Source organism: Corapipo altera, unplaced genomic scaffold (assembly GCF_003945725.1).
Source record: "Corapipo altera isolate COAL_440 unplaced genomic scaffold, ASM394572v1 RXGC01000072.1, whole genome shotgun sequence".
Classification (NCBI taxonomy): Eukaryota; Metazoa; Chordata; class Aves; order Passeriformes; family Pipridae; genus Corapipo; species Corapipo altera.
Genome location: NW_020884943.1, coordinates 692,382 through 710,978, shown reverse-complemented (window position 1 = coordinate 710,978; position 18,597 = coordinate 692,382). Strand labels below are relative to the sequence as shown.

The 18,597-nt window shown below is 49.9% G+C and overlaps 1 protein-coding gene across 2 annotated transcripts; it reads right to left on the bottom strand.

The window, feature by feature from the left end:
- Positions 1–215: 215 nt before the first annotated feature.
- Positions 216–18,587, bottom strand: DISP2 (dispatched RND transporter family member 2). 2 transcript variants are annotated; one of them, XR_003530711.1, is made up of 9 exons: positions 18,520–18,571; positions 11,504–11,950; positions 9,208–9,237; positions 7,199–7,322; positions 6,322–6,437; positions 5,934–6,052; positions 5,198–5,295; positions 1,102–4,581; positions 216–1,014 (listed from the first exon to the last, which is right to left on the bottom strand). XR_003530711.1 is itself a non-coding variant. In XM_027662086.1 (8 exons), the coding sequence occupies exons 2-8, from the start codon at positions 11,908–11,910 to the stop codon at positions 1,162–1,164; spliced, it is 4,314 nt and encodes a 1,437-aa protein (XP_027517887.1). In that variant the 5' UTR covers positions 11,911–11,950; positions 18,520–18,587; the 3' UTR covers positions 216–1,161. The 2 variants fall into 2 exon arrangements, 1 of the variants encoding a protein (XP_027517887.1); XM_027662086.1 differs by having other exon boundaries at positions 216–4,581; positions 18,520–18,587.
- Positions 18,588–18,597: the final 10 nt, after the last annotated feature.

Below are 18,597 nucleotides of genomic sequence, written 5' to 3'. Positions count from 1 at the left end.
AAAACCGACAAGTTTACTACTCGCTTTAAAAGATCGTAGCCCTAATGGCTATTAGGCAATCACTGCCTGTCTCCTACAGAGCAGGGGCAACTTGTGGGTGTCGGAAGGAGTAAGTATTTTTAAGATGTATGCTTTCCTTTGGAAAATATATTAGGCACTTAAAAGGTGAAAAAAATAACCCCAGTGTTCTCGGTGAAAATGAAGCATCACACAGATTTAGCAAAGTTTGTCATAAACATTTATTTTATGTCAACCTGTTTAGAGAATGTTTTACTCTTCAACAGATAGAGGTTAGGAAGTGTTTGTTTTCCTGTTCGTTTCTGGTAGAGGGGAAAAAAAAAGTAAAATTCAAGATTCACTAGATATGTGAATTTTAAAAAGTTAGGTGTTTTTGGGGAATGCCTTGAGTGGGAACAGGCTGTGAGGAGGACATAGAAAGCACCCGAGTCACAGAGGGGACGAGCACTCTTTTCTCAAGGGGGAAATTCGCACTGAGAATCTTTGGCAGTACTGGAATTCCTTCAGATAAAACGAATTGAAGTTGTTACTGGAAATAGATTTGGGCTGGATTTTGCAGCCCCTCCATGATCAGGAAGAGGCTGTGTCAACTCAGAAGCCTCGAGGGAATTTTTTGTAATATCTGAGTTATTTTGATGAGGTCTGTGAACCTGGGCTTTGCATAAAGTAGAAAATGAAAGACTTTCTTTTCTTTAATTAACCATACACTTTACAATATCTAGATTACCAGTAGTTTAGTTTTGGATTTTTTTTTTTTTTTTAACATGAGCTCTCTTTCTGTGTCCTTAAATACCTGGAGCTTCACCTCATTATTTCTCTCCTCTGTGACCTTGACAAGAAACCAAAATCTATTCACCTTGTAGGAAATGGCAAACCAGGTTTACTCGATAGGTCCTGCAGAACAGCTGTAACATGGCACCAGACATGGAGGGTCAGAGGCTTGTACTCCGTGAGAATTGCTCTGTCATCCTCTCGCTAGCATCAGATCTGCTGGTTCTGTGGAAACACAGGTGTTTGCGCAGCTGAAATACTAAGAAATAGTCTCAGCTCTGGGAGAGGTGGGAGGAAAAAACTGATATTTACAGTTCCAAGGAGATTTGGACTTGCCCGTTCCCCAGCAGCAGCTTTGCTCTCTGCCAGGTTTCAGCTGTTGTAGCCAGAGCTTTGTGCGCTGGATCGTTTGATCCAAACGTCAGGCATGTCTGGTTGGCTGTTGGGTAACACGACCGGCCCCTCGCTCCCCAATCCAAACCGATTTTTCCACGAGGAGCTGTTCTGCTGTGACGCCGCTGGGGAGACATCAAAGACAGTCTCCCTCAGGTCCAGCCGCAGGGTATCTCTCTTGCCGTTCAGGTAACCTCTCTCCGCGTTACCGTAGGAGTCAGACAGCTCCAAGGCATCGGGACAGGAGCTGGCTGACTCAGCAAGCTTCAGGCCCTGCTCGAAATCACTGATCGACGTCTCGCTGGAGATGTTGAGCATGTCAAAGGAGCTGCCGAGGGAACAAAGGCATCTGTGAATTTTGTAGATGTCAGCAGCAGGGAGGGGGCTGCGCTCTGAGGTATAGTCTGGCTGCTGCTGGGCAGTGTCGCTGGAACATTGGGATTTATTGAGCTGCCCGTCTTCTTCCGTACCAGCCGGCTGGGTGTGGTCCAGCCCAGACCCGTCCCACGCTTTCAGACCGTACTTTTGACAGCGGCAATCTCGGCAGAGTCTCTCCCTGTGAATTTCTGCTTCCGAGGTGCTGTGCTTGTAAGGAGAGGAAGTTTGCAGGGCGGGACATTGGCACAGGCCGACCTGCTGGTCTCCAAGGGTCTCCTGCAGACTCTGTCTCTCTCTGTCCAGGGAGGGGTGCGTTCCCCCTCGGGGGCATCTGTTGTCTTCAACTTGTGTGTCTTCAGAGAGCACAGAGGGCCGGTTAGACAGCTTGCTCGTGGAAGTGCTGTTGTCAAAACTGTCGCTGAGTTTCCTGGACAAGGGCTGGAGCTCGTATTGCTCATTTGCAGTGTTGGCCTCCTGGACCTTCCGCAACCGGTTTTGCTTCTCGCTGCCCCCACAGGCGAAGTTTCCGTTCAGCCCGGAGTCATCGGTGTAGTCTTTCATGGTGTGGGCACAAGGCCAGAGGATCTGCCCACAGTTCTTCTCCGGGCCGAAGAAGCAGCAGAGCGACTGGAAGAAGAAGCTGGCGAACCCACAGCTGATACAATTGATCATCATGACGAATATCCCCAGCTTCCTGTACGCCAGGACCGTGGCAGGCAGCATGATGACCCCTGCAGAGAAGAGAGCGGAAGCTGCCATGGCCGTGGCACAGCTCATCTGCTTCAGGGAAAAGGCCACTCGGCTCAGGCGGTCGGAATGGGGGCACAGGTGGTAGGAGATGCAGTAGTTGACGGTGAAGTCAACAGAGAGACCTACTGCAGCCGAAATGAAGAGAGACTCCACTGCATTGAGCTGCCACTCCAAGAGGACCAAAAGGCCAATGGTGACCAGGACGGTGCCCGCGATGGCAGTGACGGAGAAAACACTGAGGAGGACGTTCCAGGTAGTGAGCAGCAGCACCACGAAGGAAACGGCTATGGAGAGCCCCATGACCACCATGGTTTCTGTGCTGAGGCTGTCCTGCAGGTTGTACAGCTCTAGTTTACTGGTAAACCATCCGTTCTGAAGCCCCACGGGGGCAGTTTTCATTTCCTCTGTTACCCAGAGGCTGATTTCCTCGTAGAATTGTTTGGATTTGCTGTAGTTGAAGCTATAGTGGTAAACAGTTTGAAACTGCAGCACTAAGGCAGTGAGATTTCCCTCCTCATCAAACCTGAGGCCCAGGTCATACATTTCTGCCCCTTCCCTGCCCTCTTCCAGGAGCATCATTTTGATGCAGTGCACGAAGACTTCGCTTCTGTAAGGGAAAGAGAAGTGGTTACAGCAGAGGTTGAAGCTGTGGTCTCGCTGGGAGCACTGGCGACTGTCCATCCACCTGAGGAACTCCTCCATGAAGCACACAGTGGACTTTTGCTCCGTGTCAGGGTAATAGAATGTTTTGTTCTTCACTTTTTGGCAGAATTCAAGGAGCCACTTCTGGGCATCGGGGTTTTGGATTGTGAAGGTGGTGTCTTTCACTAGAGTGCCGTTGCTTTTTGGGTTGAAATGGTCCCCGTTGTCCACAGGCAGAACGCCCCAGACTATGGTGACGGGCATACGCTGCCCTTCTCCGTGCTCCAGCCTCTCAAACATGAACTGGTGGCAGTACTCGGAGTCGTACCTCTCGAAGGGGTGGCTCAGCCTGAACACCTGGACAGATGATGTCTCCAGGGTAGGGAGCTTGAGTTTGGGGTTGGAGCAGGAAATGTAGGCACCTCCAATGGCTAAGGCAGCAAACCAGCAGATCCAGATGTACCGAAACTTGATGACGCCGCAAGGCAGGAGCTTTTCGAAGAGCAGCTTGGAGGTTTCAGACAGCGTGTTCTGGAGCCCCCTGAGGATGTAATGGAGGGAGAGAGCGACTCTCTTGCGGCCGCTGTTGTTCCAGTAGGCTTCTGGCTTGTAAACGCAGGCGGTTGCGACGTAGCGCTCGTAGAGCACGGCCGAGGAGGGCAGCCAGGTCAGCATGAACAGCAGGTTCACCAGCACCGAGGTGCCCATGTAGACGGCGAAGCAGCGGATGGCCGTGATGTTGCTGATGTAGCTGGCGTAGAAGGCAGCGCCCGTCGTGAAGCACGAGGCCAGCATGAGATACGCAAAGTGGTGCATGGTTTGACTCACCCACTGAGCGAGCCCGGCCGAAGGGTTCTGGCTCTTGCTGAGGTTCCACAGGTCGAAGAAGACAAAGGTGTGGTTGGCACAGATGCTGCTGAGAACGATGACTGCTGTCAGGTTCACAAAAGGGAAGTAGGTGAATCTGAAGGCCACCTTGTACAAGAAGTAGGAGATCATCAAAGAACTGACGACAGCAAGCAGGACCATCAAGGTAATAAAGACTGAGCGTAAATAAAAAGAAATGCTTAGAAAAATAGCTAATATTGCAAGTACTGGATACTTAGTATCCAGTAAAAGGTAGTGATGGAACAGTTTCTGTTTAAGGCCCAGGTCCATTCCGGTGATAGAGGTGTAGTTATCAAACAGATCCCAGGTTTCAAGGTTGTCTAAGTAGATCCCCATCATCGATGCACCTTTTCTTGTAGGCAGGAAGAGCAGGCTGTATTTGAGAGAGGGCACTTGGTACTCCATCGTCTGGGGACTGAGAAAGTCCCTGTCGACCAGGAAGTGAAGCAGTTGGTAGATGGCATTGAAGCGGGTACATTTTTCTGGGACTTGGGCACACTGGGAGTGTTTCTGTCTGGCGGCCGCAGGGCCTATGCAGGACGGGGTGAGGACACCTCTGTGGTAGTCTGGAGCACAGGCACGGAGCAGGGCCAGGGTGTGGGAGATGTCTCCCTGGGTTATCTCCAGGCATGAGGACCTGTTGTACAGGACAGCGATGTAGTTCCCCAGGGACCAGCTCGGGCAGCATTCGTTGGCTTCTGTGCGCTGGCAGAGGTCTCGAAAATGCACGTGGGAGCGGATCTGGAAAACAGACCAGGGGCGTCAGGGCAGACCCCAGAGTGTTCCTTGTTCCCTGCAGTAATCCTCCCTACTCCTTCTTCTGTCCTATCCTCCCCTTTTCCCCTTTCTCCTTTCCCCTTTCCTTTTCCCCCCAGGTGTACCAGCCATCCCTTGCCATCCTCCCAAAGACAAATCCCAAACACCATTTGCCTTTTCCAAAAATTACACCCTGTCCATTATTTATGTTTTATAACCACAGATTTTAAAATTTGGCTCCTATGGCAAATGCAGCTAATCCCATTAAAACTCCTTTTAAAACTTGCTGCCAGTGTCCAGGCTGATAGCTCCATTTCCATAATTACGTTCTGCTGCCCAAAATCCTCAGCAGCTTCTGAGGAACACCTTTGGCTCTTAGACCAGCTCTTGTTCAGTGTCTGTTTATTCTTGTTTAATTTGCAACTGGCAGGTGGGATCATCCCTGTATTGCCAAGGAGATGAAATGCTTTGGAATCCTCCAGGTGAAACCTGTTGTGTAGCTCACGTTCTTTCTGTCTGGCATCCTCTCAGCTAGACATCAAAAATTGTGGCAGACAGAAAAGAGACAGCCTGTACATGTGTTCTTGCTGCCATCACTGACCTTGTCTTGTTCCATTTGACACATGGACTGAATAGCTTGCAAGTTCCATAAGCTCCCAGCAGTTGTGGACATAAATACCAGCTGGGAATAGCTCTTTTCTGAAATAAAGAAGAAAAAAAATATTAAAGAAAATGATTAGCTAATGAAAATTAATCAGCCAGGCTGTTTGGAGTAGACTCTCTGTTCATGGAAAAAGCAAAGTGTCTGTGTGTATCTCAGTGTCCACAGGACTGCTCTGGAGGGCTCCCTGCAGGGATGCAGGTCACAAGACAGCAGTGAGTGGTAGAATCTGTCTCGTGTGACCTCAGCTCTGCTCCTTGCCCATCTGCCATTTACATTTTTCAAGAAGAAAAGAAGGAACAGAGAGAGAGTGGGAGCAGAGAGGGAGAGGGGCGTGTGCTGTGTTTTCAGAGGATTCACTTTTGATGTGGGTAAATGGTAAAAACATCAGTCCTTTAACATGTGCTTTTAAGGGATATTTCTAGAGGGAAAACAACAAGTATGGCAAAGGGTTAAGAAGGAGAAACAGTTCTTCTCCAGAATTTCTGAACAAGCCTTTTCTGACCACTCAGTTCTGAAGTGCTGGGAGGGCACTATCAGAGCTCTCCCAGGTGGAATTGTGCACACTGCTTGCTTAGAGCCATTTCAGGGTATTCCCCGTGTCCCACACTCTGACAATTCCGTCACTTGGGTTCCGGGTGTGCAGCACTTACAGCCCTGTCGACATTCCCCTCACCTGGGGGACCACAGAAGAATCCATCCGCTCCGTAGCTTGTTTCCACCATTCTCCGTGTCCTCGCTGCTTGTTCTCCCTGAGCAGCCTTCTGTCCTCTGCCCATGCCAAGGTCATCATAGCTAGCAAAGAGCAGATTATTGTTAATAATTATTGCTACTGTCTGGAGATCATCTGGCTGTGAGTCACGTTCACTGACGAGGGCCTGGTGCCACACACAGCAATAGAGAATCCAAACCCATTGCAGGCATGCAGCCTTCAAACTCTGCAGGGTCCTGGTCACTTTTAAGTGCAGGATATATATTATACTTCACATAGATATCTTGGAATATTGAATGTGTACCTTTACAGTCAACATCTCCCTCAACCCCCCCAAACCAAACCCCAATACCTTTTCTTCTTGGCATAGGGAGAAAGGGAAAAGGTCTTCTTGTAGCCCGTGTGGCTCTCGACATTCCTCCACACAACGAGCTTCCTGCCGATGTCAGTGTCCCGTGGCTCGAATCCCTGCTCAAGGAAAAGGGCTTTGTCACCACTCACACTTCACTCAGCTGTCCTTAGGCTTCCTCTGAGACACAGAAACTGTATTACTGCATCTTGGAGACACAAATTCAACTTTCCCTGGAACTACTGCATCCCAGACACGAGAGAAAAAATATGTCTCCTTTCCCTTTCCCTTCCTGGAAACAATGGCTACAATTATCTCTCCCTGATCTGCTAAGACTCTTCTCCTTTTCAAGTGTAACGGTCCCTTACAGAAATGGCACTAATTTTCCACCTCATGGACGAACTCTAGTGTAATCTTATTTTTTCAGGATTCCTCCATTAACTGGAGGCAGGGATGACTTTAGGGAGTGTGGGAATCTGCACGGAAAACAGGACTCTGTGTGTAGTGCTCAGAACAGGGCGGGCTCTCTGTTTCAAGAGCCTCATGCCCAGGCTGCAGGAAGCGAAGCCAGATCCTCCATCCAATCTCTGCCCAGCCTGGGGGTGACCCCAGCCTTCCAGCTGTGGAAGGGGAGCAAAGGGAGCAATCCCAGTTTGTGCTGGCAGTGTCTCCACCCCCGAGTGAGGGCACTGGTGGGAGTGCAGAGCGCAGCTGAGGGATGGGCTGGTGGCTGCCACTGGCGCGGGCTGCGCTCTCCCTGCGTGCCAGAGGGGCAGCTGTGCGGTACTGACACATTCTGCTCCTCCTGCAGGGATGATATCCCGGCTTGGCCGTGGATCTTCCTTATCTCCCTGTCGATGTATCAGCTGCAGACACTTACCATTAAGGGTTCTGAGAAGTCAGGCAGGTTCCCGACGAGCAGCCCAGTGACGGTGCAGAGCACGGCAGTGACTGAGCACAGCCCCAGCACGGCCAGCGGCCACTCCGCCACCAGCTGGGAGTAACTGCAACCGACAGGAGCACAGAACACGAGCTGTTAAAGACCTCTCTGGGCACCCAGCCTGCTGTCCCACCAACGAGGTGTTAGGAACAGGGAGGAAAAAATCAGGGTTTCTGCTTCTAGCAGTCATTTATTGCGAGGCTTGGAGGCTCTAGTACAGCTGTTAATGAACATATTACACCTCTAATTGGATGTTTGCAGGCCGCTCTAATTAACTCGGGTAATTACATTTTGCCTTGCTGCATTTTCCTGCTTTTTCAATCCAAAATAATAAAAACCAGGCTCTTGTGTCCTAGGGCAAAATGAAGCTTTAAATGTTTAACTTCAAAGATTGCATTTAAAAAGAGCTTCTTCCTTTTCCCCCCCCCATTGTGCAATGTCAGCTGGTGGCTGCAACAGTTTGGGCTGCAGATTTCCAGCCTGGGGACCCTGAGAAGTCTTTGGGCTATTCTGAAGAGTCCCCTGAAGGCAAATAACCCAAGTAAGTCCATTGTCATTGGTCTACGTTCATATATTTAGACATTGGTCTAAATTCATACACATTCAGTACAATATATGTAATTTTAATGGCATTTCACACATTTTTGGTGACATTTCTATGCCATCAAAACTCTTCCGGAGAAGCAGCTTCCTCTGGTCAAACTATTTTTTCCAGTTACTTTTATTCTGAAAGAGCTGGGGTAAAATTTTCAACCCAAGCTCTATTTTTATTTTGGTGCAAATTGTCTCCCATGAAGGATGATCTATGGAAGTTACTCTCCCACAGTTTTTTTTTACCAGTGCAGGTTTTACTGCATCAAGATTTTTGTCTTCCTCAAAAATGCGTGTTGAGATGTAAGATAGCAGGATGGGTTCCTGCTCAGGTTTGGCAGGTTCTAGGCAGTCCTGTGTTCTGATGTATTTCTGAAATATAAGGAATTCTTTGTTGATAAATAATTGACAAATATCCGGGTTTCAGGTATTGAAATTCACAAATATTTGTGAAGGGAAGTGAAATATTTATGAACATTATTTGAGGTGGAATGTTCCTGTTTGCCTGCTCTTTTGCTCTTCTTGCCTCTGACTCCACTGCAGCTATTTCACCTTTAGAAATCATCACAAGCACTTCAAACACCTTTTCACATGACTTCTGATTTTTTTTTGTATTTTTTTCAATTTACAACTGCCTTATCAAATTTGTTTTCATAGATGAAGTCTTTGCTGTTGAAAATGAACAATAATTGCCCTTTATGCATTAGAGTATCTAATTTCTGAAGGCTGTTTTGGGTGCTTCCATGTCACATTAACAGAAAAAAAGGAGAAAGAAAGAAAAGGAATCAGTGTCTGATGCTGGAAGATACTTATCCAAATCTTCCCAACCAAAATCAGCTTTTAAACAGAAGTAGAAAGCAATTAAATTGTTTTAATTTTGAGAAATGTATTTAAAATCCTCTGTCTTTTGAAAAGATGAATTTAGTTCATGGCTGGGCTCTCCTCCTTATCGCTCATCTGATAGGACAAGCTGGATTAATCATGTATAAATGTACATACATGTATATATATATATATATATATATATACATATACATACACACTCACACATACACACACACATATATAGGATTATTATATCTATATATCTACAAAGTTACTGGATGGGTTAGAGCCAGGCACCTGCCCAAGAACAGCTACCCAGACAGTGTTGCTGTTCATTAATTCAGGTTAAATTGATCTCAGGAGCAAATGGAGATTTTCCCAAGGAGTGGGAAGCCCCAGGAGCAGTGACCTCCCCCCTGGAGCTGGGCCTGGCAGGATGTCACCCCCAGTAACACTCTGCTTTCTGACAGCAGGGTATGAGAGCACTGATCACACAGGGTAGAAGGGCAGGAAGCTTTTGCTGTTAAACATACCTTTTTGGCATCCTGAAAGCTTTGTCGTGTCTGCAGACAGAAAAAAAAAAGATGTGTTCATTTATTATAGTGCTGCACTGATCTGAGCAGGTTAACCCTTGCAGGGCTGTGAGCACCAAGCTGAGCCAATGCTGACACAGGCCTGGCACTGTGTGAATTAGTTTAATGAATAACAGAGCCTCTGGCTCTCCCATTTTATCCAAAAGGGTGGGAAGCCATGTAGGCTCCTCATTTTGCCCCCCTGAGAAAACCCCGCAGAGTGTATTGGACGTTAGCAATGCAATCCCACAGAAATCTCCGTGCAGCTCTTATCCATGAAAATCTGTCTGGTTTAAGTGCTTTCCTGCTGAATTCTTAAGTTATGTCTTGACAAAAGCAAACCTCTTTATTAAATCTCATGAGTTGGGCTGGCAATGCTTATAGATAGCTTTTAAATCCTGTTCAGCTCGGCAAGGATTTTCCCCAAAGGTGGCTCTCATTTGTTTCCCAGGCCCCTCCAAAGACAGTATTTTTCCAGGCTAGAGGAGCAGAAGGCCAGTGGAGCTGCTAAAATTATTTTACCAGGATTTTATTCACACAGGAGCATTTGTCACTCCTACTTGTAGGGCTCTGAGGAAAGAAATAAAGAAGACTTCCCCAGGGGATCCAAGGTTTGTTAATGAATCCCTGAGGACAAGCTTTCCACTGGCATTCTGACAGAAAAGCTGCACCTCAGTGGGTCACATATCTGCAGGACCTTTTGTTCTGCTCTCTGTCTCCACTGAAATGTCCCCTTGAAACATTCCCTGGCCTGGAATGGCTTTGGGCTGAACACAGCTTCCAGAGAACTGCTCCCACCTCTCTCCGTAGCTGTGCCGAGCTTCCCACAGCCAGTGCTCCCTTCTCCTCTCACCCTCCTCCTACACTCCTGCTTAAACTGGGAGAAGGTGCTGCTGCACTCCGGCATCTCCGTGGGGCAGATGGCCCTGCTCCCTCCCAGCAGCCAACTGGTGACCTTGAGGCAGCTCCTCCTTCCTGGCCTTGCTATGAGTGGGAGAAATGGAAAAGCAGCGGAGCAGAGTTCCCTGTGGCACAGTCACTCTCAGTGACTCGTGTAATAAGTGTGCTGTGTTTCCCTCATCACACTAATGCTCTATAGATTCAGGAGAGAGAGAGGGGAGCGAAGCAAAATCCCCCCCAGATTATCAAAGCGAGGTCTCTTCCCGGCAGCGTGCTGCCCATCCTGTGCTAATTCCCTCACAATAGCTCCTCAAGCAGATTTGCTTGGATTAAAAACCCCATTCTGGCATTATTATGTTATCACTTTTCTGACTGCTGGTGCTGCACATGCTGCCAGGGATTTGCAACCCAGCTGTGTTTCCTACTTAAATAACCTGTTATGGAGGACGTGGTTGGCAATTTTGTTGATAGCCTGTGAGCAAAAAAGGATCCAGGAAGAGGATCCAGGCTCCGACTGTAGTTGCTCTACACTGCAAACAAGCAAATTAAATCCTCTGTTAATGGCTGGAAAATGAGACTGTAAAGGGCTTTTGTGCCTAAGCCTGCAGTGCTGTATACAGGCAAGGAAGGAATCCTGTGCCATCTTTTATCAGGATTCAGTGGCTATGGCTGCTGCAGCAAAGGGCTCACGGTCTCTAGTGCCAAGGGTGGACTCCAGGAGGGACACAGGAAGGATGGTGCTGGCTGGGAGGAGCAGAGGGTCCATCTCAGGCCATTGTCCCAGCTCTGCTTACAAATGAAGTTTGCCCTATTCTGTCACGGAAACACCCTTGGTGATTCCCAGCCTGCAAAACCAGCTGATCTTCTCCCTTGTGTCTCTCTCACTGCTCAGCTGTAGCCAGCGCTTACCCTCGGCGGCCACTCCCTTCCAGCACAGGCAGAAGCTTCTGCAGGGGCAGGAAAAGAAATGAACTCTGCTCCTATCACTCTGCCAAGATAAAGGATTGGCAACTGGGTGGCTTGGAGTGTGATGGGAGAAAATACAAAGGCCACAGAAGATGGGCATAATCACAGCTGTGTGACCTGGGAGCAGCCGAGTGACCTTGGCTTTAGCCAGCGAGTCCCCTGAGAAGGAAATCCCTGCTGTCCCTGCTGTGGAAATGGCAGCTCTGTGTACACCCACTGCAGAGGCAGAGAGCAGACTGGATCCCTCTGTGCCTTTTGGGGCAGCTGCTGCCCCCAGGTGAAGAGCAAACCCATGTTTGGTGCCTCCTCACTCAGACCCTGCTCATCCCTCCCGCTTCCCACCTCCTAGTCCGGGAGGTGCTTTTGGAGCCTCTCTCCACGTGCCTCTTACCTGACTGTGACAACGTGATGCTGCACCGGCCGCCGCTGCCCGGGGGACCACTGTTTCCAGGGCGTTTCTGAGGCCTCGTGGTGGGAATCTGGCACGGGCTCCCCGCTGGAAAGGTGGGAGCACAGCACGGGCCTCTCGCCGTGCCCAGGGAGCGAGGGCAGGCCGTAGCTGCCCTGGGGTTCCTCCTGGCTGCAGGGGTGGTACAGGTGGTGCTGCTGCAAGTCCTGGGAGCTCGATGGCACCTGGCCGTTGGACTGGGTGGAGACTGGCCCAAGCGTGTGGCTGGAGGAGGGCAGGGTGTCCCCCCCCAGCCTGGGGGATGCGGGGACGGGGCAGTGATGGACTGGGCAGATTCTTTCCCAGGAAGTGCCGCTGTAGCTGAGCTCAGCGTTCCCGATCTCCGGCATGGCAAGGCAGGTCTGGCAAGGTCCTGTATTTTGTTTTTCTCTGTGAGAGAAATGAAGGGAAGGTAAAAGAGCGGGAGGCTGAAAGGCTGCATCCTGAGAGCTGGAGACTCTCACAGCCCTCCCACGGAACACAAATGTCAAACCTCACCCACCGTGTGCTGTACTGAGCCAGCCTCAGGGCTGAGCTGCATTAAGCTTTTTATGAAGACATCCGTGACTCACTCAGGGATCCCAGGTGATGGAGAATCCTGGAATCCATCACATCTTTGTGTGTGTTGCTCCAAAAGTTTGGGACATTGGGTAATACCCCCAAACAATTCTCTGAGACGTTTCACTGTGGGAGGGGGCGGAACATGCTGACTGGTGATAATGGCAGGGTCCTAACTCGGGACCATGGAGGGATTACAGAGCCCTGGGGACACAAACCAAAGGAATCTGCATGTGAAGAAGCCACTCAATTATCTGTGCTTCCTGGGAGGATTAATTAGTGTGATTGCTCTGCAGAAGGACTGGCGCTGCTCCACGTCGGGACAGCAGGAGAGTGAGTCATCCCTGGCACTGACACAGCCCAGCAGTGAACCCGGTGCATGTGACTGTAACAGGGGCTTCAGCCTCCAGCCTGGCACATTCCCTGATGGCTCCCATGTCCTGCAGGCTCCACTGGGCTCTTCAGGAACATTTTGTACACATGTCCCAGGGATGATAGCAACTGAATTTATGGGTCTTGCCTTGTAGGAAGGGGGTGGACTGGGATCTCTAAAGATCTTTTGAAACTTGACTTTCCTCAGGATACTCAGTTTACTGAGACAAAACATTTGGAGGCTCCAGTTCCCAAGTAATGAGGTCTCTGCAACATATACTTTGTTTTCTCCAAGGAATTTAAAACATTATTGCATTCTTATAGTTCTTGATTTGTGGAGCCTGAGAGGTTTTGCTTAGAGAAAGTTTGACTAATACTTTGAAGGACTGCTTAATCTGTGTGACACCAAAAACCCCTTCACACACCATAGACTGAGGTCCCTCTGCCCCCCTGCAGATGCCTCAGGAATTGCTGTCTCAACGGATGCAAACACCAGCAGTCCTGGTCCTTGTTCAGAGCACGTGCCATGGTCTCTACAGCTGAATTATGTGTCTCACTACAGTGTCTGGCCTCGAGGATTAAATAGGATGAACAGTTTGGGCCAGCCAGAACCACAAAGTGTCTCAAGTCATCGAAGAATTATGAGGGCTGGAGCAGGACTGCAGTGAGATGAACTTTTAGCCTGAGGCACCTGATGTGATGTGGGAAAAAAAGAAGGTAAAAAGTTGGGGAAGGAATGTTTTGTAAAACTTGCAGAGTCCCTCTCGTTTCTTTTTCACACAGCCATGGAAAAAGACAGAATTCTAGCACTTAAGGTCTCTGGAATTGTACCCAAGTTTAATAACAAAAGGATTTGAAGAACAGTATTAGCTCAGTATTGCTTGAAAATTCCTATTTCTTCCTGAAAGCAGGACAATATTGGCCTTGGCAGCCTGTGCTATGTACTGTGCAACATCAATTGAGTTTATCAACACTGATAATCTGTATTTCATGATTGTACAAAAGGGCTTATTTCATTAAAATCATTACAGCAGAGTGATGTTTGTGGTAGCAGTAACAGTGCTGGTGTGGAGACTCGTGGCACAGGCATCACACTCAGCTTTACTTGCAGACTGTACCAGCCCAGGGACCAGTAGCAACGAAACCCCGAGGGATCAGACCCTGTCCAGTGGTAATTTTAGTTTCTAAGCCAGAAAGCAGCTGCAGCAGTTACAGCACGTTCATGGGGCCTCCTTGCAATGACACTGACTTCAGGAGCCATGACTGATGTGCAAATGCAAAGTGGCTTGAAAGAAGTCAGCTTTGTGCTGAAGCAGGTGCCAGAAAACCAGCAGAGCTCAGTGAGATAAGGTCGAGATAAGTTTGTCTCAGCACTTGCAGAGCTCGAGTGCCTCTGCTCTGCAGCCCAGAGTGCTGGTGAGGCTTGGGCTGGTTCAGCACAGCCAGAGGCAGGAGCTCCTGAACAGACTGTGCCAGTGATATCCCAGTCCACCCACAGAACTTGTCAAATAACATCAACAATGGCCTTGAAGTCCTTGCTGTCCTGTCCCAGGTGGATTAGTGGCAGGATTGCCTGGCCTTTCAAGTGTGTGATTGGTGTTAGAGCTCTGTGTAAAGGTGCTTTAGAGCAGAACTTGTCAGACATGAGATTACAAATGCAATGCCAGCAGAGCTGCTCAGGAGATGTAACCTGAAGTCTTGTCTGGGGTTGTTACAGCCTCTTCAGAGCAGGCCCTGCACGGGGAGGATTCAGGTGCAGCACAGGGCAGGAGCAGTGCACAGAGGCCAAGGGAAGATTAGGGTTTGTGGTAGCCAACAAATAACATTACATCTTTTATTAGTTGTTGCCCTGCTGTACGAATTCTGGAGCCAACCTGACGGGGAGGTGCTAAACACCACAAACCCCACAGCTCTGGGGAGCTGCAGGGGCAGAGGTGGTTTGGGAGAGCTGGCCTGGAGGGTCCCTCGAGCCACTCTCAAGCCTAAATTGTAAATCACCTCATCTTCCCAGGTGTCAGTGACTTGGTTGGGGTTTGTAGTTTTGTACTACAGGGAATTTTCATCAGGGAGTTGATGGCATGGTAGTGTTATGCTTTGGCAAGGTCTAGACCTTTTCTCACTCCCTTTTTGATGCCTCTGAGTTACTCTTTACCTTGATTCTGTTGCAATTCCTGATTTCTTTACACTTTAAATAGGTGATGCTCTCCTACAGTGCATAATAATTCACGGAGATGCTGCTGCACTGACAGCTTGTGTTTTGGTGTTCCACACCTATACAATATTTTTGTTCTTTTTTTTCAAAGCAAAAGCAAAATTTCCTTTCCTTGAAACTGCTGGATCTGCCCTGGAATCTGGGACTAAATTGGTCTGTCTGCCTTATCTGAGGGTGAATATGTAACACTGGACAGAACAGAAAGGCTTTCAAAGAATACCCTTTGAAGGTGGTCAGGGAGAGGCACGGAGGCCATACAATGAAAAATTCCCCCTCCAAAAGCACCTGAGCTACAAAACCTTTCGCCAGTGGGGAAAGCAGATGCCAAAGTCTTGAATATCACAGATTGCCTCCAGGTTTTCTGCACAGACATTGGTAGCTTTGAGTCTAATATTTCCCGTGAAATCCCACTCTCCTTGTTTGCCATCTTTGCTGTGAAACACTGTCAAGTTCCACTCTTCCCCCACACCTTGTCTCTTAACTCGATCCCTGGCCTCCTCAGTGACTCCAGATTCTGGGATAACTCTGGCCACTTTGGATCATTCACTCGTGACTCCTCTTCATTATCTCCTTTTCAGACTAAACAATTAGATCTGTCAATCACCCTCCAGATCTGAATTCCCTTATGCTCAACCCTCTCCAGTTCCATGACGATGTGACCTTGGTTATCCACAATCTCCAGGGAAACCTGGAGCTGGCAAATAATGATGGGTTGGGATAATCACTGCTGGCAGCTCTGCAGAGGTCGAGTCTCCACGTGCTGCTCTCCCAATTAACCGTAGTGCTGCTGAGCTTAACCTTTGGTCGGCTGAGCTCTGCACCAGACATGTGGGCTGGTTCTTCTTTGCCTCCAACCATGTCACTGTTACCTTTCCGGGCCCTCAGGACCCTGAACTGTGCTGGAGAAATGTTTCGGGGGGGGGGATTCTGATATCTGTTTGCTGTCAGGCATGAGGAGGGGAGGGCAGAGCCCCACACCAGACTCTGCTTGCCATGCTGGCACTGACAAAGACTTTGAACATTCATGGGCTGTGTCAGATATTTGATATCTTTGGGTCTAAGGGGGCAGAAATGGTGTCTCAGCCACAGAAAAGCCTACAGAGGCAGCTGACGGCCTCTGTTTTCTTCTCCAGGCTCAGCTGGATGCAACCAGAGAGATGTTGGGAAAGGAGGGAATGAGGAGGTGGAGGGAAAGGTACACACTGGGGTTAACTGCTCCTGTTACCCACAGCAGTGAGTTGTGTTTCTCACGCTATTTGCTTCCCCGTCTCTTCCCCTGGGATGTCTAGACAGAACAATAATCCAATTTATGGGCCTGCCCGAGTCACTCTGAGTGCAGCAGTGCTTCTCTGAGCGAGTACCAGGGCACATGGAGCCTACCTTGTGGGGTGAACCAGCAAAAGGACTGGAGCTTCTTCCCACAAGGATCCAGGCAAGGTAAGGCCAGGATTTCTGAGGAGCCAGCTTTCTGCCATTCCAGCTCTGCGGGGATGTGGAGCAGTGCTGGGATGTGGAGCAGTGCTGGGATGTGGGATGCAGGGACTGTGGCAGGAGCCAAGGGCTGAAGGCCATGACTCCACCCCTGGCGTGGGGTCTCTCCCTCCTGCAGGGACTGGCATCCTTCTGCCCCACTGGAGGTGGCTGCAGGACCCGGCTTTAGGCTTTGCCTGCCCACCTCAGCCCCTCAGCAGGAGGGTTTGCTGGAAAGCTGCCATGTTGGCTGCCTGGTCCCAGCACATTCCCCTCGGGATGGCTTCGCTCTGCAGCACACGGAGCCGAGCTGGGGCAGAGGGAACTTTGCGGGGCAGGGAAGTGGCAGCATCGGGTCCTCCTCCCTTCCCTAAGCCACTCCATTTTTTGGCACTCTCTGGGCTTGCTGCCCCTGAGCCACACAGCAGGAAAGCACATGAGGTTTTGAGAGAGAAATGAGCCAAAGATATTCAGCCTTTTGCAGGAATGGCTCCTTTCTCGGGCTGCTAATTCCACCCTCAGTCCCCAAGCCCATTTCTATAAGTGCTGCTTTTTTTTTAATAGATCATCTCCTCCTTTGCATACTAAGGAGAGGATCAGGAAAGCAGCACTTTGCATATGAAAGATGGGAAACACCTACCTAGTGAATGGAGCTGTCTGATGCCTGAGTCAAACTACAACTTCTCCTGCTGACAGAGGAATCTCAAGGGGGCATACAAACAAGGGGAGGAAGGGCAGGAGTCTGCACCTTGCCTAGAGCAAGAGCCTTTTTCCCCAGGAACCTTTGCTTAATTAGACATTAAGAATTACAGAATTTCATTCATCAAAAAAAAAAATCTAGTTTTATTTTTTCCCTTTTTTTTCTTACTCTAGCAAGGTTTTGTTTGCATGTCATCTGTACGAGTTTTCCTGAATGAAAAAGAAATATAAATTCTTTCTGAATGAAACCCGTGTGCTATAGGTCAGCTTCCATCTAGACTAATGGCTTTTTCCTGGAGAGCTGTAAATGACTTTTTAAGAATGGGCTTTTATAATGGAATTTAAATTTCCCTTTGAACGTACCACCAGCAAAACAGCAGTGGAGCTCTCGAGAAAGAAAGAGCTTTTTCCGCTTGTGTTTTCTGAGGAGATAAGAGCGCCCTTTCCCGGGGATTAGGGAAGGGTTCATTGCGTTTCACTGTCACCTCGTTATCCAGCTCCCAGTCTCGCTGACAGGGAGAGAGAGACAGGCACTCCCGAGCAATCCGTCTCCTCCTTCGGCTGCGGCAAATCCTTGTGCACTGAGCAATTCCTGGGGAGTTGCTGTTTGGCTTTCTCAGTCTAGCAGCAGGATCATGTGTGTATCCTTGAGAAGACCTGCAGTCTTTTTGTTAATGAGACTCCTGAGTATGTTAAATCATCATGAAAAATTAATGAGGCTGCAAAACTCCACTTCCCACGTAGTCTGCCAGGAAAAGTTTAGTTTTACAATCCTTTCCATTGACTCGTGTGAACTGCCTTACCTTTACCCCAGGCAGCTTCTGCTGCTGTGGGTACAGGTGTGTGTGCTGGGATAGAGCCAGGCACAGAGGGCTCGAGGTCCCCACCCAGCCTTCAGTGCCAGAACAGCTCTGGCTGCATGGGAAAAATCACGTTTTGGAGAAAAAAGGAGTGAAATGAAAAGGGAAAGGAAAAGAAAGCCCCACCTTGCTGTCCCAGTCTGAAGCAGGCCGGGAGGAAGGTGGTGTTTTCTGCCAGCTGTGTTTTTCTGGTGATGAGTTGAGCATTGATGATGAAGAGCCTTGGCTAGGGCAGAGGGTGGGGACCAGAGAGCGAACCCTGCGTGAGCAGCAGGGTGAAACTGCGGCTGCCAACCTGTCTACAGGCACCAGGTCAGGGAGCATATGGCACAGGGCTGTGGGGCTTTATGGGGGAGATCTTTGGAGTGAACCCCATGTTTGCCCACCGTGCAGTGAGGCTCTGTCTGAGACGCTGCACTTCCCAACAATAGCTCTCCCGTTGCTGCGGAAGGGAGGGGAGGGCTCACCATGTTGCAGGATAGAAACGTGCCCGGGAGGCCAAGCCGGGAAGCCCCGCCGGCGGGGTTGGCTTCTCATGGCGTTCCTGGCCCCGGGCAGGAGCAACAAGGGCCCCGGTTGGGCAGCGCACACACCGCCAGAGCCCGGACCGCGGGCGGGCAGCGAGGGGCTCTGCCTGCGGGACACGCCTCGGTGGGGCTGGGGATCCCCGCACCCAGGAAAACCCCGCTGGCACCGACCACCTCCCACCCACAGAGCCGGCCGCGGCGGCAGCTCCCACCCGCCGGGGCAGCGGCTCCGCGCCCCCGTCCCGGCCACGCAGCTCCTACCTGGGCGAGGCGGGGCCGCGGCCGCGGCGCGTCCCCTCGGGCCGCGGCTCCCGGGCCGGGGTGGCGGGCGCGGCCTCC

What these genes read in the sequence shown, in the direction of transcription:
- DISP2 (XM_027662086.1), bottom strand. Translation starts at nt 11,910, where the DNA reads ATGCCGGAGATCGGGAACGCTGAGCTCAGCTACAGCGGCACTTCCTGG. An exon ending in CCCTATGCCAAGAAGAAAAG is followed by an intron (nt 6,053 to 6,321) that starts GTATTGGGGTTT and finishes GCTCTTTGCTAG; the next exon opens with CTATGATGACCTTGGCATGG. An exon ending in GTCAAATGGAACAAGACAAG is followed by an intron (nt 4,582 to 5,197) that starts GTCAGTGATGGC and finishes TCTGTTTTCCAG; the next exon opens with ATCCGCTCCCACGTGCATTT.